At 42.3% G+C, this 22,919-nt stretch overlaps 1 protein-coding gene across 3 annotated transcripts in view; it reads left to right on the forward strand.

The window, feature by feature from the left end:
* Positions 1–22,919, forward strand: part of RPGRIP1L (RPGRIP1 like) — a 386,112-nt gene that overhangs the window by 230,852 nt on the left and 132,341 nt on the right. For all 3 annotated transcript variants that reach the window (XM_077458160.1, XM_077458169.1, XM_077458179.1), the window contains exons 11-16: positions 3,586–3,692; positions 4,208–4,258; positions 18,490–18,669; positions 18,836–18,953; positions 20,085–20,537; positions 20,624–20,766. In XM_077458160.1, the coding sequence (XP_077314286.1) occupies positions 3,586–3,692; positions 4,208–4,258; positions 18,490–18,669; positions 18,836–18,953; positions 20,085–20,537; positions 20,624–20,766 (1,052 nt within the window). The remainder of the gene's footprint in view (positions 1–3,585; positions 3,693–4,207; positions 4,259–18,489; positions 18,670–18,835; positions 18,954–20,084; positions 20,538–20,623; positions 20,767–22,919) is intronic.

The following is a 22,919-nucleotide window of genomic DNA, read 5'->3' on the forward strand; positions in this document are numbered from 1 at the left end:
TTTTGCCATGCATTCTCAACACTGCCAGTTTGTGTCCCTACAATTTGGTCTGTATTCTGCACCCCGAGTGTTCTCCAAAGTACTGTCCCCAGCACTAGCCTTGCTATGATCTCAGGGCACTTTTTTAGATGGTCCATATAAAGTAATTATCGGTTAATATCTGGAAGTACAGTGGTGTGAAAAAGTGTTTGCCCCCTTCCTCATTTCCTGTTCCTTTGCATGTTTGTCACACTTAAGTATTTCGGAACATCAAACCAATTTAAACAATAGTCAAGGACAACACAAGTAAACACAAAATGCAATTTGTAAATGAAGGTGTTTATTATTAAAGGTGAAAAAAAATCCAAACCATCATGGCCCTGTGTGAAAAAGTGATTGCCCCCCTTGTTAAAACATACTATAACTGTGGTTGTCCACACCTGAGTTCAATTTCTCTAGCCACACCCAGGCCTGATTATTGCCACACCTGTTCACAATCAAGGCATCACTTAAATAGGAGCTGCTTGACACAGTAAGGTCCACCAGAAGATCCTTAAAAGCTACACATCATGCCGAGACCCAAAGAAATTCAGGAACAATTGAGAAAGAAAGTAATTGAGATCTATCAGTCTGGAAAGGGTTATAAAGCCATTTCCAAAGCTTTGGGAATCCAGCGAACCACAGTGAGAGCCATTATCCACAAATGGCGAAGACATGGAACAGTGGTGAACCTTCCCAGGAGTGGCCAGCCGCCCAAAATTACCCCAAGAGCGCAGCGACGACTCCTCCAAGAGGTCACAAAAGACCCCACAACAACGTCCAAGGAACTGCAGGCCTCACTTGCCTCAGTTAAGGTCAGCGTTCATGCCTCCACCATCAGGAAAAGACTGGGCAAAAATGGCCTGCATGGCAGAGTTCCAAGGAGAAAACCACTGCTGAGCAAAAAGAACATCAAAGCTCGTCTCAATTTCTCCACAACACGTCTTGATGATCCCCAAGACTTTTGGGACAACATTCTGTGGACCGATGAGACAAAAGTGGAACTCTTTGGAAGGTGTGTGTCCAAGTATATCTGGCGTAGAAGGAACACTGCATTTCATAAAAAGAACATTATACCAACAGTAAAATATGGTGGTGGTAGTGTGATGGTCTGGGGCTGTTTTGCTGCTTCCATGACCTGGAAGACTTGCCGTGATAAAAGGAACTATGAATTCTGCTGTCTACCAAGAGATCCTGAAGGAGAATGTCCGACCATCTGTTCGTGTACTCAAGCTGAAACGAACTTGGGTTCTGCAGCAGGACAATGATCCTAAACACACCAGCAAGTCCACCACGAATGGCTGAAGAAAAACAAAATGAAGACTTTGGAGTGGCCTAGCCAAAGTCCTGACCTGAATCCTATTGAGATGTTGTGGTATGACCTTAAAAAGGCCGTTCATGCTCGAAAACCCTCTAATGTAACTGAATTAGGACAATTCTGCAAAGATGAGTGGGCCAAAATTCCTCCAGGATGCTGTAAAAGCCTCATTGCACGTTATCGCAAACGCTTGGTTGCAGTTGTTGCTGCTAAGGGTGGCCCAACCAGTTATTAGGTTTAGGGGGCAATCACTTTTTCACACAGGGCCATGATGGTTTGGATTTTTTTTCACCTTTAATAATAAACACCTTCATTTACAAATTGCATTTTGTGTTTACTTGTGTTGTCCTTGACTATTGTTTAAATTGGTTTGATGTTCCGAAACACTTACGTGTGACAAACATGCAAAGGAACAGGAAATGAGGAAGGGGGCAAACACTTTTTCACACCACTGTATTTATTGAAAAAATTTATCAGAAGTCTCCTGGATTCTTCAGTTACATATTTTTTTAGCTTTTAATCAATATAGTGTTGAAAAGCTGAAACAAAGTTATGTCCGTTTTTTTAAAGCTCCAGTGTATTTTCCATTTACTAATCCATTTACTAATCTCGGCTGAGGTTTCTCACATGAAGTTTACCAAATGCGTTTCAAAACACTTTCTTATTGCATGGATTCTAGTGAAGGACTCAAAACCTTCATGTTAATCTCTACTTTAGTAATTGGAATTACACCTGTGTAATTTTCACACCTTTGGACTTAAAGCAGAGTTCCACCCAAAAGCTCACTTACTGGAGACCAGGCCATGGCAAATTACATCAGCAGCTCCACTCCTTCCTTCCCCCACTGCCAGGCCAGTAGAAGAACACAGCAGTGCCTCGCGCATGTGCAGTAGGGACCTGGAGTGAAACCGTAATTCTTCACTACCGGGTTCCCTTACTGGCAATGGTGGTGACCGCACCCAACAGCTGATGAAAACATCAGCTGCAATGCCAACATCGCTGGACTCCAGGACAGGTAAGTGTCCTATTATTAAAAGGTAAGTTAGAAGAAAGATGGCGCACACAGCGGGGAACTCCCAGTCCAATTTGCAACATCCTCTTAAAGTGCTCAGTCTCAGTGTGTCCTTACACACTACAACAGAAACAAGTAAAAGGATTGAGCTGGCAACTCTGTAGTCCATATAGCAATTTCAATGGTTGGTTACAAAAAGTCTCGTAGCATGTAGAATATAAAAATGGCATCCTATTATTAAAAGTCAGCAGCTGCAGTATGTGTAGCTGCTGGCTTTGAATTTTTTCAGGGGTGGGCGGACCTCTGCTTTAATCACCTTTCCCTGATAAGTACTCTGCTAAGTCCCTCTTCTACTGAGAAAGATGCAGATACTCAGAAAGCTTGAATGGGCTTTAGCAATGTACGAGTATAAGGGTTCCACTTCTTCATATGCTACTTTGAACCCAGTGGGGGCAGTGTTAATCACATGTGAACCCAGAGCATTTCATTCGCACTGCCATCTGATGCTGCACTACATATGGACCTCCAACTATCTCTTAGCCCCTGTACACACGGTCGGAGATTTTGCCAACCAAATCCGTCGGATTTTGCCCGTCGGATTTAGTCCGATGGATTGTGTCCGAAACTGTTGCATACACACGGTCGGGCCAAGTTGGCGAAAAATCCGATCTTTCAGAACGTGATGACGTAATTTCGTTATGATGGGACTACATTCAGGCTAGTAGCCAATAGCTTTGATGTAGGAATTTGATCTGAGCATGCGTGGCACTTGGTCCGATGAAAATGCTCTACACATGATCGGATTAGGTCCGTCCGGCCCAGTTGGTCGGGAAATATTTCCAACATGTTGGAAAATTGGGTCAGATGGAGATTCGGACGGAATCAGTCCGATGCATACCACACACACCGTCGGATTATCTGACGACACGGTCCGATAAGACTCATTCCGACAGATTCTCCGACCGTGTGTACAAGGGCTTAGATGTAGCAGGTATTGCTTCATGTTAGACAGTAAAGAGTATGGTCAGGGTAGAGGAGTGTAAAATTTTAATATCATTTTTATTGCGCATGCTACACACCAAATCTGTTATTCTATATTGGAAACTTGCTTTGTTGGTTTATTATGCAGCTAAACATATTTGGTTCACTCTTGGAGAGAGCTCTGTGCTAATTTTTTTGTGTGAAAAAGCTAACATAATATTGCCACAAGAATATTGATGTTGGTTTCTACCCCTAGAGCACACTGAGAAACTTGATGAAGAAAATAAGAAGCTCCAGCTGCGTTGTCTGGAATTGAAGCATCAGCTTGATGAATTTCAGAATAGACTAACATTTTTTACAAAGGTGACTTTATTCATTTGACACATTTACTTTATTACACATTATAGTGGCTGCCATATCATTCAAAATATGTACCTGTCGAAATTTTTTTGTAATGCATTGGTTAAAAGTTTGTAAAGACATAATGCACTTAGATGTATGTGTCATCTTAATTTAACAACTTGTTTAGAAAGTTTGAAAAGATGCATAAGAAAGACTACTTTGATTTTCTATTCTAGCCCTGTAAACTTAAATAATAGAAAACATTTTCTTTTCGCATGCTGACAGCCCTGAAACATGTGAAAACAACACAAAGTAATTGGTAAAAATTCAGTATGAAAATAGGAAACAAAACTAAGTTGTATTAAATTTTAATATTAATCTGCCTTAGTCAATGCAGAAGGGAATACTTTTTTATTTTGTTGTGTTTTTTTTTTTTTTTTTCAAAAGACCAGGCATATCTTGTAGCTTTTGTAGCTCGATGTAAATCAGATTTACTTCTGCTCATCTGATTGCCCTTCTTTCTGTTTCCACTTCAGGAAAGTGATGTTGATGTCACTGAACTCAGTGAAGCTCTGATTCTCATAAAGGTAATGTCTCTCTCCTACCTATGTCTTGAATTGACCTGTCAAATATACACAAATGACATATGTAAAGTCGGTTCGAAAAAGGAAAAATCTCAGTTCCGCTAGTCTACACTTACATGTCTTGCATTTTTTAGCATTACATCAAAAGTATCTTAGCAGCAAGGCTCATCTCTAGTTCTAGAGCTTCCACCTCACCTAACATTATAGAACTTTTGAGAAATGTAATATTTAATAACGTGGCCTACTTCTTTCATAGTAGTGTAGACATATATATCAAAATTTGTGTCTCATACAGAAATCCACTGAACATTCATTGTATTTAAAATTATAACAGACAACCTTGATTTCATTTTAGAACAGTGCAAACTGTATATATGTAAAACAAATATGTTTACATTAATCCTGTGTTAGAAACATGTACTGTAGAAATGTATTCCATTCCCTCTGTGGCATGCCTCCTCCTCAGCACATCATAGCTAACTAGTTGTTCCATTTATTTATTTTTTCTTGATGCAGTGGGGTAATTCCTGTTCTGCTCCTCTGTGAGCTGACATGTTAATACACCTGGTGTAATAGAAGGGCTGGGTACCGATAAACAATGTCTGAGGTCATCTCAAACTGTAAAACATTTTTTCCATGCTGGAAAGAAAGTAGGTAAACTGGTACTTGTTATAATTACATATTTTAGCAGCCTTTTTTTTTTTTTTTTTAATAGAGTAGAGGAATTTTGTTCATGCATATAAATAATAAATGCTTATAGCAGAACTACACTGCATCTGAATACTACAAACCAAAAACACTTTTTAATTCATTTTTGATATTCAAAGCAATCAAACGGATGGGGGATAAAAAAATGACCATCTATACATCTATGCAGTGCTGTGTAAAATAGACAAAGTAACATTTTTAATTTAATAAAAAGTTATGTGAAAATGTCCATATCATCAAGTAATGTGAACATCAAAATTGCATTAGTTAATAGAATAAAAAAATCAATCTGTGAATAAACGACATTTTCCAATATTAAAAGTGCATTATATGTCTCAGTAAAGAGGACCTGTCTGTTGCTATCACAACAGATGTGATAACAATAAAAGTCATCAAAGAAAAATGTAAAAAAAAATAATGGTACGGTTTAAAAATAATAAATGAATAATTAAATACAAAATAAATTAAAAGTGTCCTGAAGCGTGTTAGGGCGAACGCAGGCATTGGTCCTGTGTCGATACATAAGCAGCAATCGCATCACACATTTGCGGTATCATCGCAAACGTCAGATCGAGAGCAAAAGTTCTAGCGCCAGACCTCCTGAGTAAATCTAAAGTGGTAACCTGTAGAAGCTTTTAAAATAGTTTCCTATGGATAATATAATGTATGCAGCTTGTTGCCATTCCAGGAGCATGCACAATTTTAAATTGTGACTTTTATGTGTTTTGTTTTTGATAATTGAGATTTAAAGGAGCCCTAACTCTCTAGTTAGGCTTTAGTATGTGAAGGGAGGGACTGAGAAATAGCTTGATCAGGAGCTCTCTTCATTTAAAATTGGTATGCAGTTTAAAGAGGGATTCCACCTAAAAAAAAAAATATTAAAAGCCAGCAGCTATAAATACTACAGCTGCTGACTTTTAATAAATGGACACTCACCTGTCCCGGGTTCCAGCGATGCCGGCAACCGAGGCCGATCGATCGCTCGGCTCTCAGCTGCTGCCGTCACCATTCTAGGTGAGGGAATTAGGAAGTGAAGCGAATCGGCTTCACTTCCCGGTTCCCTACTGCGCATGCGTGAGTCGCGCAGCACAATAGGAATTGTCCGCGCTGTCACTGGGACCCGTGTGTGTCCCAGCAAACAGCGCAGCAGGACAGGAAATGACATAGACTCCCATGGGAGTCTATGCCCGGAAGTGGGTGTAAATACCTGTCTTTGACAGGTATCTCCACCCCCCTCCCCCCTGTAAGGTGCCAATTGTGACACCGGAGGGGGGGAGGGTTCCGATCAGCGGAAGTTCCACTTTAGGGTGGAACCCCGCTTTAAGAATTTGAAGTAATCAAGTCCTTAGCTATCCCTCAATTAATCTGGAAAAATATCCTTTGTACTAGAAAACGTTGTTGTCCCCAGCACTTCCTGCTGCACAGTGTATTGTACACTCTATGCATCTATGAGATGTTAACCACTTGACCACTGGGCTCTTAAACACCCTTAATAACCAGACCAATTTTCAGCTTTCGGTGCTCTCACATTTTGAATGACAATTACTCAGTCATGCAACACTGGACCTATATGAAATTTTTGTCCTTCTTTTCACACAAATAGAGCTTTCTTTTGGTGGCATTTAATCACCGCTCGTTTTTTTATTTTTTGTGCTATAAAAGAAAAAAGAACGAAAATTCTGTAAAAAAAATTAATTTTTCTTCGTTTCGGTTATAAAATTTAGCAGATTAGTAATTTTTCTTCATAAATTTTGGCCAAAATTTATACTACTACATATCTTTGGTAAAAATAAGTACAAATTGGTGGATATTATTTGGTCTTTGTGAAAGTTATAGAGTCCACAAGCTATGGTGCCAATATCTGAAAATGTATCACACCTGAAGTACTGATGGCCTATTTCAATTCTTGAGACCCTAACATACCAGAAAAGTAAAAATACCCCCCAAATGACCCCTTTTTGGAAAGAAGACATTCCAAGGTATTTAGTAAGAGGCATGATGAGTTTTTTGAAGTTGTAATTTTTTCCCACAATTCTTTGCAAACATACAGAGGTCCAACATGCAGGGAGCACCATCAGGCGTTCTGGAGCACCCAGGACAATTCTGACATTTCTCTCCTACATGTAAAAATCATCATTTATTTGCTAGAAAATTACATAGAATCCCAAAACATTATATATGTTTTTTTAGCAAACACCCTGGAGAATACAATGGTGGACATTGCAACTTTTTATCTCGCACGGTATTTGCGCAGCAATTTTTCGAATGCTTTTTTTGTGCTTAAAAAAAAAACGCAGTAAAGTTAGCCCAATTTTTGCATAATGTGAAAGATGAAGTTACGCCGAGTAAATAGATACCTAACATGTCACTCTTCAAAATTGCACACGCTCGTGGAATGGCGCCAAACGTCACTACTTAAAAATCCCCATAGGCGACGCTTTAAATTTTTTTTTTACTGGTTACATGTTTTGAGGTACAGAGGAGGTCTGGGGCTAGAATTATTGCTCTTTCTCTAACGTTCGCAGCGATACCTCACATGTGTGGTTTGAACACCATTTTCATATGTGGTCGGGACTTACGTATGCGTTCGCTTCTGCATGCAAACACATGGGGACAGGGGCGCTTTAAAAAAATATATATATTATTGTTCATTTTACTTTATTTATTTTAGTTTGAAATATTTTTCCCCAAAAATAAATTTTTTGATCACTTTTATTCCTATTACAAGGAATGTAAACATCCCTTGTAATAGGAATATGGTATGACAAGTCCTCTTTACAGTGAGATATGGGGTCAATAAGACCCCACATCTCACCTCTAGGCTGGGAAGCCTGAAATAAAAAAATAAAAAATATTCTGGCTTTGATCGTATTGGCGAGTCGGTAGAAGCACCGGAGGGCGGTGGGAGGGGGGGGATGTCTATGGCTGGGTGTTGCAGGGTATCACCGAGTATGGCTGGGTATCTCCGAGTATGGCTGGGTATCTCCGGGTATGGCAATTTATGGCAGGGTATTGGCAGGGTATTGCAGAGTATTGGCTGGAATTGTACTGCAAAGTATTGGCGGGTACTACAGAGTATTGGCGGGTACTACAGAGTATTGGCGGGTACAGCAGAGTATTGGCGGGTACAGCAGAGTATTGGCGGGTACAGCAGAGTATTGTCGGGTACAGCAGAGTATTGTCGGGTACAGCAGAGTATTGTCGGGTACAGCAGAGTATTGTCGGGTACAGCAGAGTATTGTCGGGTACAGCAGAGTATTGTCGGGTATTGCAGAGTATTGGCGGGTATTGCAGAGTATTGGCGGGTATTGCAGAGTATTGGCGGGTATTGCAGAGTATTAGCTGGCATTGCAGAGTATAAGCTGGCATTGCAGAGTATAAGCTGGCATTGCAGAGTTTTGGCTGGCATTGCAGAGTATTGGCTGGCATTGCAGAGTATTGGCTGGTATTTCAGTATTGGCTGGTATTTCAGATTATTGGCTGGTATTGCAGAGTATTGGCTGGTATTGCAGAGTATTGGCTGGTATTGCAGCGTATTGGCGGGTATTGCAGAGTATTGGTGGGTATTGCAGAGTATTAGCTGACATTACAGAGTATTGGCAGGGAATTGAGAAGTTACATTTCGGTGAGCAGCGATGCAGCCCACATCGCTGCTGACACCGATCTCTTCCCCCTCCGCTGTACCGATCGGGGGGGGAAGGAACCGGAATTTGACGGAGCGATCACGTGGTAAACGGGCGCGATGAGCGGCCGTTTACCGTGGTCCGTGATGCGCCGGGTCCTGTGGACCCGGCAGTCACGGATGCTCTTGAGTGCGCGCGAGAGCAGAATTCTGGGAGAACGTCATATGACGGCCTCCCGGAGTTAAACAACCGCCCTGTAGCCGTCATTCGGCTATGGGCCGGTTGTTAAGTGGTTAAAGTGATTTTAAAGGCTCATTTAAAATAAATAAATAAATAAACAAACATGTTATACTTACCTCCTCTGTGCAGTTGGTTTTGCACAGAGTAGCCTGGACCCTCCTCTTCTTGGGTCCCTCTTCGCTGCTCCTAGCCCTTCCCTCCTTTGAGTGCCCCTCAGCCAGCAGCTTGCTACAGGAGTCACCCAGGACCTGGCCCCGCTCCCTCTGTCCCCTGAACGGCTTACTGACTCTGTCTTAGCCAATCAGGAGGAGTGTCCTGAATGGCTGAGGGGATTGTAGACATCGCTGGAGAGAGAAGGGGCTCAGGTAGGTAATTAGGGGGGTGCTGGGGAGAAGGGGGCTGCTACACGCAGAAGGCTTTTTATCTTAATGCATAAAATACATTAAGATAAAAAAAAAAACTCTGCTCTTACAACTTTTTTCTTCCTCGTAAAGATTTTATTAGTTTTCAAGAAAGAGTACAGCAAAATGTAACAAAATAATATGACAAAATGAGTGACAGGTTTCAATACAAATTGATCCAGGCAAAAATTTACACCATCATGGTATTGTAACTGTCAAATGAGTTAGTTTATTTACAACTTTTTTAACCACTTCTCGCCTGGCCTATAGCAGAACGATGGTCGGGGAGTGGTTCAGTTATCCTGACTGGGTGTCATATGATGTCCAGCAGGATAACAGCCGTCGCGCAGCAGTGGGCGATTGCGGCGATCGGTGGTGCAGTGTGTCAGTCTGACACACTGCTAGACCGATCTCGGTAAAGAGCCTCTGATGGAGGCTCTTTACCATGTGATCAGCCATGTCCAATCACGGCTGATCACGATGTAAACAGGAAGAGCTGTAAACCGGCTTTTCCTCACTCGCGTCCGACAAATGCAAGTAGAAGAGCGCCGATCAGCTGCTCTCCTAACAGAGGGTCTGTGTTGATTGTTTATCAGCGCAGCCCCCCTCGGATGCCCGCCCAAGACCACCAAGATGCTGCCAGGACCACCAAGGATTGCCACCACACTGGACCACCAGGTAGGCCACCCTAGACCACCAGGGAAATGGCAATTGGTGCCCAGGCAGCTGACAATCAGTGCCCATCCCCAATGCCTGGCAATGCTATCAATGATGTCTATCAGTGCCACATATCAGTGGCCATCAGTGCCACCTATCAGTGTCACCCATAAGTACCTATCAGTGCAGCCTTTCAGTGCCACCCATGAGTGCCCATCAATGCCATCTATCAATGCCCATCAGTGCTGCATATCAGTGACCCATCAGTGATGCCTACCAGTGCAGCCTATCCGTGCCCATCGTCAGTGCCACCTCATTGGTGCTACCTCATCTGTGCCTCCTTATCAGTGCCTTTCAGTGCTACCTTATCAGTGCCCATCAGTGAAGGAGAAAACTTACTTATTTACAAAAAGTTTATAACAGAAACAAAAAAAAACTTTTTAGTTAAGAATTTTCGGTCTTTATTTGTTTAGCAAAAAATGAAAAACTCAGAGGTGATCGAATACCACCAAAAGAAAGCTTTATTTGTGGGAACAAAATGATAAAAATTCTGTTTGGGTAAAGTGTAGCATGAGCGCGCAATTGTCATTTAAACGACGACATCGCCTTGGCCAGAAAGGGGGTGTAAGTGCCCTGTATTGAAGTGGTTAAACAGACAAGGAGGGAGGCGCCTCTGAGTGTAGACGTTTCTAAGACATTAATAAAACATACGGTTTATCAACTCACATTTATTTGGTAAATACAAGAATAAATAACAGTGCAGCGCTGATCCTACAAAAAGCAGACTAACATATTGTTCATAACACAAAATATCGAAAGTCCCCTTTGATATAGAAAAAAGGAATGCATGAAAAAGAAGAGTTGACAGAAACGATCTCCTCAGTGGTGCTAAGGGTGCTCACAAGCATTCATATAGTGTGACTGATTCCACCACCAGCTAGCCAAAGCGCTCACCTCAGTTGCTAGACCCCTGAGCTAACAGATGGGTCAAACAGGCATTCACCACTGACAGCGGTCATAAATGGAGGCTTGCGTAGGTAGATAGATAGGGTAGGATGTACCGCCACTTTACACAACCACACGTTGTTACTCTTTGTTTCCAACCATAGTACCATGAAATACAATAAAAGATATATAGTGCACACTGTGTGGCTAAAATCACTTTCTTTATTCTAACGACAGGTACTCACATAAATAGCACTATAACCCCAGTGCTGGGATGAATGGTATATAGTCTTTACAGACATAGGTAAAAAGGTGGCTGCAATGATGTCCCAGGGTCCTCCAGCACACGTGTCTTCCTAAACGGGACTTCCGCAGCGATAATCGCTGAGGAAATCCTGTTTAGGGCGATACACGTGTGGGAAGACCCTGGGATGTCATTGCAGCCACCTTATTTACTTTATTATATTATATTATACTTTATTTATTGATTTTGCGCTGACTGAACCTCCAGTTTTATGTGGTAAATACAGGCATGTGGGTCCCAACAAGGGTAAGTCCTGGTGACACTTCTGCTTGCTCGATCCTCCACGTACTGGCGCTGTCTGTGTGGATATTCATCGTTTGTAGATGAAAAGCCGGCTGCTATAGGTGGACTCAGAATGAGGCATGTGGCACAAAGGCAAGGATAGCAGCAAAGGATGATGTCACACGTTATGCATCGCGTTTCGTGAGCATGCGAGCTGCTATATTACGGCAAGCTGCGCTCCTTTTTCAAATGGACTTCATTGGAGGAAAAATAAGGGGCCATTATAAAGAGAGTAAACGAGGGAGGGGTGTATGACTCTGGAATGGGGATGGCAATAATTAGTATATAAGGAGATGCAGTCAGAAAACAATTGGCACACATACAAGTGCAGATCATAGCAAATAATAATGAATTGTAACACACGGCTTTTCTGATCAAGGCAGATTTTTCTGCAACTATGTCGGAGTTTCTTGGTCAACTAATGACCTTGAAAGAGCTGTCCAAAAATAAAAATTCACCAAGCTCCTTCTTAACTCCTGTTTCTGCCAGAGTCAGGAAATCAAATGCCTCCTCTAGAGGATGCAGATATTGAGGGTAATGAAAAAGACCCAGGGACAGTTTTAGAGGACACTGCAGAAGCGGTAGATTTGCAGTCCTTCTGTGAGAGCCTTGATTTGCCTGCAGTGGAGCTGCCAGATCGGTACAGCACCCTTTGAAAATCCATGGAAGACCGTCAGCCATGAGGCCCATTTACCTCCAGATGCCGCAGATCAGCTTCACCACCGCCTGCTGATTGCTGACGTCCAGAAGGTGAGAGTCTCCCTGCCTCCCCTGCTCATCGCAGTCCATGATGGTATTGAAGTCGCAGTGAGTTCTCTGCCCTTCGATTTCCCTTAACCAGAACCCTCCTGCACACCGATCCAGGAAACTAAAGGAACCTTGCTCCTAGCCCAGTTAAACCCTCTTAATTAGACCCATATTATTCAGTTATGTTGTTAGTTGTTAATACCTTTTCCTTGTCCTAACTCCGAACTCCACCATAACTTTGTATACTCACCCTTGACTTTATAAATGTCCTCACTCACAGCTTCTGATTATCCTAAGCCTGCAAGAACAAATATCTTCACGGCCCATCATGCTCATCTCATTGCTTACCATATACCGCTACCTTGGAAGCCAAGGGTGTTTTTCTCTGCATATATGCAGAATCTCATTGCTAATTTTATTGCTAAAAGCTTGTTCAGGTGAAGCTGCTTGCAAATATCGCCTCACGTATGCCCAGGAGGACATTTATTTGGTGGAGCACTTGACACTAGTGATGGACGAACGTTTCGCCCGGCGGTCGTTTCGCGGCGAATTTCCGACATTCGCGGTCCGCACGTTCGAACGCCTTTTTCCGTCGTTCGCCGCGGCGGACTTACGTGTTTAATGTATACAAGAACTTTAACCTTTGGTGACACGTTTATCATGTGATACAGGACAGCCAATTGAGACATGACAGCACATGGACACTTGGACATTCCCCCTAACCTATAAATACACCCGATCCGGTGGCCATTTTACATTCTTTCTTCTGTTACGATAGGGACAGGTTCCTGTGTGGAGTAGGGAGAGATAAACCACTAGCTATTTGGTACACAAAAGTTCTTTTCAGGACTGGTATAGGTGTTAGGTGTTGATAGGTTTGCTGTGCTGCTGATTCTTGCAGCAGCCCGAGTGTCTTTTGTTAGTTTAGAGAAAGGGAAAGGACGGTGTATGCTACAGGGACAGCCAGATTAGTCTTTCATCATCATCATCATCATCATCATCATTAGCTGTTACTATCAAGGTCCACAAAAGAGCTGTTCCAGTAACCACTAATCGTTCTCTTTTTTTGCCAATTTGTATAGGGACAGGAAGGAAGCAGTGTTGTCAGGCAGTGAGGGTAATTTTAAAGACTTGCTGTTATTATTAGTTCCACAAAGGTTCTTTTCAGGACTGGTATCAGTGGTACAGTAATAGGCTTGTACATGTATAATATTCTTTCTTCCAAATATAGAAAGGATATTATACTTGACTGCTGCCCTTCTGCTGCAGTCTGCTAAACATTCACAACTCACTTGTTCCACAAAAGTTCTTATAAGGACTGGTAACTTGGTATAGGGTGCTACGGTACATAGGCTTGAGTGCGGTACAGTCTGCTGTTCTGTAAGGACCGCTATCGGTCCACAATAGATAGGGTTGACGTGCACCACTGCTGACCGCTGCCCTATACTGCAGCAGTCCTTCAGCGGTATAGGGACTGACGTACAGTCTGCTAAACACTAATACACAACCTGCTTGGTCCACAAAAGTTCTTATAAGGACTGGTAACTTGGTATAGGGTGCTACGGTACATAGGCTTGAGTGCGGTACAGTCTGCTGTTCTGTAAGGACCGCTATCGGTCCACAATAGATAGGGTTGACGTGCACCACTGCTGACCGCTGCCCTATACTGCAGCAGTCCTTCAGCGGTATAGGGACTGACGTACAGTCTGCTAAACACTAATACACAACCTGCTTGGTCCACAAAAGTTCTTATAAGGACTGGTAACTTGGTATAGGGTGCTACGGTACATAGGCTTGAGTGCGGTACAGTCTGCTGTTCTGTAAGGACCGCTATAGGTCCACAATAGATAGGGTTGACGTGCACCACTGCTGACCGCTCACCTATACTGCAGCAGTCCTTCAGCGGTATAGGGACTGACGTACAGTCTGCTAATCACTAACACACAACCTGCTTGTTCCACAAAAGTTCTTATAAGGACTGGTAACTTGGTATAGGGTGCTACGGTACATAGGCTTGAGTGCGGTACAGTCTGCTGTTCTGTAAGGACCGCTATCGGTCCACAATAGATAGGGTTGACGTGCACCACTGCTGACCGCTGCCCTATACTGCAGCAGTCCTTCAGCGGTATAGGGACTGACGTACAGTCTGCTAAACACTAATACACAACCTGCTTGGTCCACAAAAGTTCTTATAAGGACTGGTAACTTGGTATAGGGTGCTACGGTACATAGGCTTGAGTGCGGTACAGTCTGCTGTTCTGTAAGGACCGCTATCGGTCCACAATAGATAGGGTTGACGTGCACCACTGCTGACCGCTGCCCTATACTGCAGCAGTCCTTCAGCGGTATAGGGACTGACGTACAGTCTGCTAAACACTAATACACAACCTGCTTGGTCCACAAAAGTTCTTATAAGGACTGGTAACTTGGTATAGGGTGCTACGGTACATAGGCTTGAGTGCGGTACAGTCTGCTGTTCTGTAAGGACCGCTATAGGTCCACAATAGATAGGGTTGACGTGCACCACTGCTGACCGCTCACCTATACTGCAGCAGTCCTTCAGCGGTATAGGGACTGACGTACAGTCTGCTAATCACTAACACACAACCTGCTTGTTCCACAAAAGTTCTTATAAGGACTGGTAACTTGGTATAGGGTGCTACGGTACATAGGCTTGAGTGCGGTACAGTCTGCTGTTCTGTAAGGACCGCTATCGGTCCACAATAGATAGGGTTGACGTGCACCACTGCTGACCGCTGCCCTATACTGCAGCAGTCCTTCAGCGGTATAGGGACTGACGCACAGTCTGCTAAACACTAATACACAACCTGCTTGGTCCACAAAAGTTCTTATAAGGACTGGTAACTTGGTATAGGGTGCTACGGTACATAGGCTTGAGTGCGGTACAGTCTGCTGTTCTGTAAGGACCGCTATCAGTCTGCTGTCAGCGCTGTATGTCACGGTGCTGCTGTCAGCGCTGTATGTCACGGTGCTGCTGTCAGCGCTGTATGTCACGGTGCTGCTGTCAGCGCTGTATGTCACGGTGCTGCTGTCAGCGCTGTATGTCACGGTGCTGCTGTCAGTGCTCTGTATTACGGTGCTGCTGTCAGATGCCTCTATCACGGTGCATGTGTCATTCCGGTATGTCACGCTGCTGGTGATCATCTCCTGCACCCTCTTCTTTGCCTACCCTGGTCCCTGACCTTCCCTCTCCTCCATTGCCTTCATTAGCTCCATAGTCCTGAATTGTTAGAACAATTTCCCAAATAAAATAAAAATGCTTGTAGTTATCGATCCCAAATTCACCTCATACATGTATTATGTCATTGTCCAGATGGTGGGACTACGTTTTACCCCCTAATAATTACCACGTGGCCGCAAATTCGACATGAAGGTTTGCAAAGTTCGCCTCCCATTGAAGTCAATGGGGCCCGCGGCGAACGTTCGGTTTCGCGAACGTTTGGGTCCGTTCGCATTTCGCTTTCGCGAAACGTCCCGTCGGAAGTTCGTCCATCACTACTTGACACACCCATCAGTGGTCATACAGGAAGAAAAGCACTTCCACAACAGAAAGTTCCTAAATCATTTTATTCGGGGGCTTCTTTTGTTAAAAAAAAAAAGAGTGCCTTGTACAATCACAATGTCACTTCACAATGAAGGAGTACCCTATGAGTGGGAAGATGTCTGTTTCAGTTTGCCTTTTTCTGGGTCAGATACATCCCAGGCATGTGAGGTCAAATGTGCATAAGAGACAAACCATTTGTCCCACTGCCATATGGCCTATTCTCTGCCCCAGAGTATTCAGCAAGCTATTTGCATCACTGCTTGTCACCTTAAATGAACTCAAGGCATTTAGGTAACAGGATACCTAGCTGACCTTCTTCTGAAGGACTCCTTTCCCCTTTAACTATCTGCAAACATCCAAAGCACTATTCACCTTTTGATTGGGTACTCAACTTTGAAAAGTCTCCTCTCCAACCATCCCTTAGTCTAGAATACTTAGACCTCATTCTGGACACAGCTCAAGCCAACGTCTTAATTCCCGAAAACAAATTCCTCTATCTCTAAGATCTTCTACTTGGATTTTAAGATGAAAAAGACATCCATCAGTAAGATTGTCTATGAGCATTCTGGGCCTCATGGTAGCTTTCCTCTTCAGTTAATTAAATTGAAGGCCTATCCAACGCAATATATAAAAAGCATGCTTCATCTGTCAACCTCTCTATGTGTCATTCCAGCCAGATGAGGAACTTTCTTGATAAGGCAGCATTGTTTCTACCTTTGTCTTTTATCACATGCGATTGATAACAGATACCAGCCTCTTGGGCTGGGAAAGAGTGTTCCAATCCCTCACAGTGCAGAGAAGCTTGCTCCGATTCATTGGAACCCTTTGCTTCAGGCTTACCTGATTAAGGTTCAGTTGAAGAACGCAATGGCAGTGGCCTGTATGAACCACCAAGGAAGTTCCAGGAAGTATGTATGTTTCTCTCGCTATCCGTCTCTTCTGTTTACATCCCAGGAGTGGACAGTTGCTAGGCAAATTACCTCAGCTGCCACCACCAGGACCAAGGGGAATTGGCCCTTCATCTAGACATCTTCAATCTCCAATTCAGAAATGAATAACTCCAGATGTGGATATCCTGGGCTCCACCTATTCATGGTATTTCTAGAATTAGACCACTCCTACAGAACCCTGTGCTTTCTTGGGATCCTAATTTTAGTTATTTCTGCCCTGCAGAAATCACAGCTCAATCAGCTTGATTGACCCGTGCCACACTGGAAAATGTAGGCATTTGTGGTTTGGGGACATGAATGGAGGGGGGTTTTGACAATAAGAGGAGTCAATAGCACAAGGGACACATCTACTGACTTTAAGTAAGTAGTGTTTAATTCAGGGTGGCATGTGTGGCAAGGGGAGGGACTAAGCATTATGCTGTGCTGAATGGAGGCATATGTGGCCTATTTATGGCTATGTTGCACTATGTGCACCATTCCATTGTGATTTTGCCTGCAGTGGATTGAATTATGTAGTCATATGGTCTCCTTTAATTTCCAGCATCTCCACTGCATCTAGCACTCCTCCTCTCACCTCTAAGGCTATTTACAGTCCTTACAAAGCACTTACCTCAGACACTTCATTCATCTTTCTGCTGCCTTGTGTTTGTTATGATGCCTTGTGTTCAGATTTGTATTGTGCCAGCAGCATTTCTTTGATGAATCATAAACTTGTAACCTGTCAGAAGTTGCAGCAGATTGCCTCCCAGGTTTCCTGCATAGGTGACTAGGAATCTCCTGGTGCTTTTCCTCCCCTCCAGCACCGGCTTCAGGCTTCTAGCTGAGAAGAATAGTGATGCTGCTGACACTACTCCTGTCAACTTAAAGCAGCAGAGAGGAGGAAACTTCCGGCTGCTTGAAGACCCGGTAGGCTATATAATTAGCCACATTTTCCAGACAAGATCCAGGGCCAATTAGAAACTTCAGAAGTCAAAAATATGATGGTACAAAATGCATAATACATCCTGTTAACACCACTTAGGTATTATTTTAGTTTGCCAGAAGGTTCAAGATGAATTTTAAGATGCTATGCACCTTGATGGTCTTGAGTATCTTTTTCCATAAATGCCTGGGCAGCCATGTGTGTCCTTAGAGCCACATGCCCTACTCCACTTGGTTGCAATTCTATAAAGCAAGTTTATGAGGTAATATGGAACTGTTTTTTTTTCTTCTGATAAGTAAGTTGTTACAGATGCTGCCTTTGAGAGCACTTTATTTTATCAATATGAATGTGTTGTGTCCCTAAAAAACAATTCCACGTCATATAAGGGGAAGACCGCACAAAAACTGCTGTGTGCGACTCAGATTCAGTATCTGTTCCATATCTTTGTGATGTTTTAAGTATGCAGGTTCTCTGTCTCCTGCTGAGATTTGCTCATCAGCCATGGAACTCCCTGTAATTGGCATGTGCAGTTTGTCAATATAATTGGTTGTGGCTTGAAAAAAGCCTTATGAAACATGTGGCTCAGACTTAAATTTGGCACTATAACAATTACAAACAGATCGGGACAATAGCACAGTCCAGAATATACTCGTAATAAAGTCATAATTAGTTGGCATTAGAAATGAGTTTGTTAATCATCAACATCTTTGCTGCTTTGTGAATTATTAAGTGCTAAATTTTCCAGAATCCAAAGTTGACCCTGTTGGTTTTTAACCCTTGCAAAATAAAATAGATTTTTGGATTGTTTTCATAATTCACATGTAAAGGTATAGGAGAAAATACCCTGAAAGCATTGTACCGATTTGAACTAAATTAAAATCTTTTTGTAGTCACGGAAGCAACTGAAGAATGGAGAGGTCAAATTTCTGGAGAAAGTTGAGGATGACATGGGGAAGGACCTTGAAAAGTCTTTAAGAGCATTACAGGCAAACCATGTGGAAACTGTGCAGGAACTTGAGAAAACTAGAAACATGCTGATAATGCAGCATAAAATCAACAAAGATTACCAGGTAACTAAACAAATGCCTGTAATTTGTACAAGACAGCATTATTTGTATACTCAAGGAAACAAGATTTGTAAATCAAGCCACATACATTTCTTCTGCTTGATCCAACACTTTAGAGATGACTACAGCAAACATTTCTTCCTTAATCTATCAGATCTTTTATCCACAGGATGAAGTGGAGGCTGTTACCCAGAGGATGGAGAGTGTGCGTCGTGATTATGATGTAAAGTTGGAGCAATATGCCCACTTGCTTGATGTTAGAGCAGCTCGTATTCGCAAACTTGAAGGTAATTTATTATTTTTTTTTTTTTTTTAAGTGGTAGTAAACTCTGGTCTTCCATTTGTACCTACAGTCAAGCCTATAGTAATGCTTACCCGTAGGTACTGTGAATATACTGCGATGCATACTAGCACATTTTGACATTGCCTTGCAACAATTGCAATTTACTACCGCTTTAAGAGAAATATATACATTTTTATTATAATGTATTAATATTGTTATTACACATTTATTTTAATGTTCACGCATTTGAATGGTAAAAATGGTCTCAAACCTAGGCAATTCAAACTAAGCATCTGATGACAAATTCAGAATAAAGAGTAGATCAAGGTTTATAAGTAGAAACTGTATAATGAAATCCTGCAGAACCTTGATTACCCACTCATACCTCAAAAGCCTCCCTATTGGTGCTTTAATATGGCAGGTTTCTGAGATCACTAACCAATAGGGAGGCTTAAAGTGGTTTTGATGGCTCAAGGTTTTTACCGTCATGCATTTATACATGAAGGTAAAAACCCTTCTGTTGCAGCATCCCCCCAATACGAGCCTGAGCCCCATATTGATTCATCAATGTGCACAAGAGCAGCGGCTGTCCCAGGTTTCTTCCTCCTTATTGGCTGAGACAGCAGCGGGAACCAATGAGGGAGGCTCGGGAGCAAGCATGCAGGAGGGAGGGGCTAGGAGTGCCGGCGGGGGGACCCAAGAAGAGGAGGATTGGGGCTGCTTTGTGCAAAACCACTGAAAAGAGCAGGTAAGTGTAACATGTTTGTTATTTAAAAAAAAAAAAAAATGATAGGAAGGGTGAGTTTTTATTCAACTCTGCTGATAAGAATAAATTTGGTTTAGTAAAAATACTGCCTAATGGGTAGCTACAGGGTATTCCTTAACAACAGAGCAGTGGATATATAAGATCATCCAAGGGTTAGATTGCTATGTTCAAACAGATTCCTTGCCATATGGTCACTTTAACCTGTAGGCTATGTGGAATATACCATCATTTATATGTATAAAAAAATGTTTAAAAATATATATGTTTGTTTCTATGTTAATTACATATTTAAATACATCCTAAACACCTGATTCATTTTTGTTTCTGTATTAAGTTGTTTTTTTTTGTTTTTGTTTTTTTGCACTGAAGCCCAGTTAAAAGACATTGCATATGGCACAAAGCAGTTCAAATTCACACCAGAAATAACTAAAGAAGATGATGTGGAAGAATTTGATGAATCTGTACATCTAGAAAGGGGCTACAATCTTCTTGAGATCCACATATCAAAGATAGCGTTCTCTCCAGTTGTTGTCAACATCTTCGGAGATCAGGAGCCTGTCACCTTCTGCACATATGCTTTCTACGACTTTGAGCTTCAAACAACACCCATTGTGCGTGGCTTACAGCCATCATATGAGTTCACCTCCCAGTATCTAGTACAAGTAGATGATTTTTTCTTACAGTATATACAAAAGAATACTGTAAGGCTGGAAGTTCATTTGGCAATCGGCACTGATTTTAAAACAATAGCTGTGTGTCAGCTAAAGTTCCAGGACATTCTTGAAAAAAATGGTCAAATCTTTTCTAGTTCTACATTGATTGGTGAGTACCAATGAGGCCATTTACTGTAGAAACTGTAGATACTTGTTGAGCTTTGGAAAATAATCAAATCTTGCATTTTATTTTAGGGATTGAAAATGACTTCAGTAATTATGGCACATTAGAGTATTGGTGCAAGCTTAAAGTGCCTATGGAGCAAGCGATTCGATTATACAAAGAGCGAGCAAAGGCTTTAGGTTATATTTCCTCAAACCTAAGGGATCCATATCAGGTAATTATACACAAAATTGAGAACATGCTCTCAAATTTTTGCTGGCGGGAATTCGGCCAGCTAAATTCTGATACACAGGGTCGCATTTTCAGATAAAAAGCTCTCTTTGGTATTTTGCTGGCCGAAATTCCGATCGTGTGTACGCAGCATAAGACACAAAGAGGTTTAATCACCACTGGGTTTTTATTTTTTATTTTTTTCTTATTTTTTGCTATATAAACGAAAGAATACTAAAAATGTGGAAAAATAAATCTCTCTTTATAAATGTAGGCCAAATTGTATTCTGCTACTTTTCATTGGTATTTAGTCTGTGTGGAAGTTATAGCGTCAACACACTTTGGTATACAGTATATTTAAAAATTGATCAGTCCTGAAGTACTGACTGCCTATCTCATTTCATGAGGCCTTAAAATGCCAGGACACGACAAATGCCCCTCAAATGACCCCTTTTTGGAATGTATTCATTCCAAGGTTATTAATAAGAGGCATAGTGGATAGATAGATCAACCAATTGTACCAAATTTAATGTACTGTAAAGGTTGCCATTATATGAGGGGTCAGGGAATATAGCTTAGTGTAGCATCACCTATAGCAGTCCCAGTTTCTGATAGCCAGGCAAACCTAGTCTACTGGTACATGGTTACCTAGAAATGTGATTTTCACTGAGCAACAAGTACAGGCAGAATAAAGGAAGAACAAAAGAGTTTCTGTGGTTTCAAGAGTGAAGTTGGCTGGAACTGGTGTCTAACAGATGGGTCAGTTCAGACTGCAGGCCTGGCAAAAGATCGGTCCAGGCAACAGACAGAAATCAGGGGTCAATACAGATGGCAGTCTAAGGCAACACTGCACTGTGGTGGGGATGATCAGGAACATTGTTGCTGGCTGCACTGGCCTGGTGACACTGGGGACTAGTGTGGCAGCAATCAGGAACACTGCTGCTGACTTACACTGGTCAGGTGACTCTGGGATTAGTGTGGCGACAATCAAGGATTCTGTTGCTGGCTTACACTAGTATATTGACATTACAACTGATACGGCAGTGAACAGGGACAATATAACTGGTGGAGTGATTAGGGATAATGTAACTGGTGTGGAGGTGATCAGGAAAATACACTGTACACTGTGAGTGGGTAGGGGTGATTGGGGACAATGATTGTTGCAGCGGTGATTAGGGAAACTGACTGGTCCAGTGACATTGTACTGCTGTGGGAGCGATCATATGTAATGGCTGGCAACACTAAAATACTGTGATAACAGAACAGCCAACTTTTGTACATGATCACCACAACCACAGCGGTACAAGGTCACCATAGTGAAAAAAAAAAAGAATAATATACCTGTATGTGTGTATATATTTATATTGTTTGTATCTCACAAAAGTGAGCACATCCCTCACATTTTTGAAAATATTTTATTATATCTTTTCATGTGACAACATTGAAGAAATTACACTTTGCTACAATGTAAAGTAGTGAGTGTATAGCTTGTATAACAGTGTAAATTTGCTGTCCCCTAAAAATAACTCAACACACAGCCATTAATGTCTAAACCGCTGGCAACAAAAGTGAGTACATCACTAAGTGAAAATTTCCAAATTGGGCCCAATTAAATATTCCCCCCCGTGTCATGTGACTTGTTTGTGTTTCAAGGTCTCAGGTGTGAATGGGGAGCAGGTGTGTTACATTTGGTCTTATCGCTCTCATTCTCTCATACTGGTCACTGGAAGTTCAACATGGCCCCTCATGGCAAAGAATTCTCAGAGGACCTGAAAAAAAGAATAGTTGCTCTACATAAAGGTGGCCTAAGCTATAAGAAGATTGCCAAGACCCTGAAACTGAGATGCAGCATGGTGGCCAAGACCAAACAATGGTTTAACAGGACATGGTCCACTCAGAACAGGCCTCGCCATGGTCGACCATAGAAGTTGAGTGCACATGCTCAGCATCATATCCATCCTATCTTTGGAAAATAGACATATGAGTGCTGCCAGCACTGCTGCACAGGCTGAAGGGGTGGGGGCTTGTCAGGGCTGGGCCCAGCCCTTCCTTCTCTGAGCTGGCCGCTCAGCTGCCAGCTAATTGCCAACTCCCATCTCTCTCCACAATTACCCGGCTGTTATTGATTCTGCTTGTCAGTCCTGCCTACTTAAAGCC

Source organism: Lithobates pipiens, unplaced genomic scaffold, assembly GCF_037356315.1.
Source record: "Lithobates pipiens isolate NorthernLeopardFrog02 unplaced genomic scaffold, aLitPip1_a1.2 Scaffold_10, whole genome shotgun sequence".
NCBI classification, from domain to species: Eukaryota; Metazoa; Chordata; class Amphibia; order Anura; family Ranidae; genus Lithobates; species Lithobates pipiens.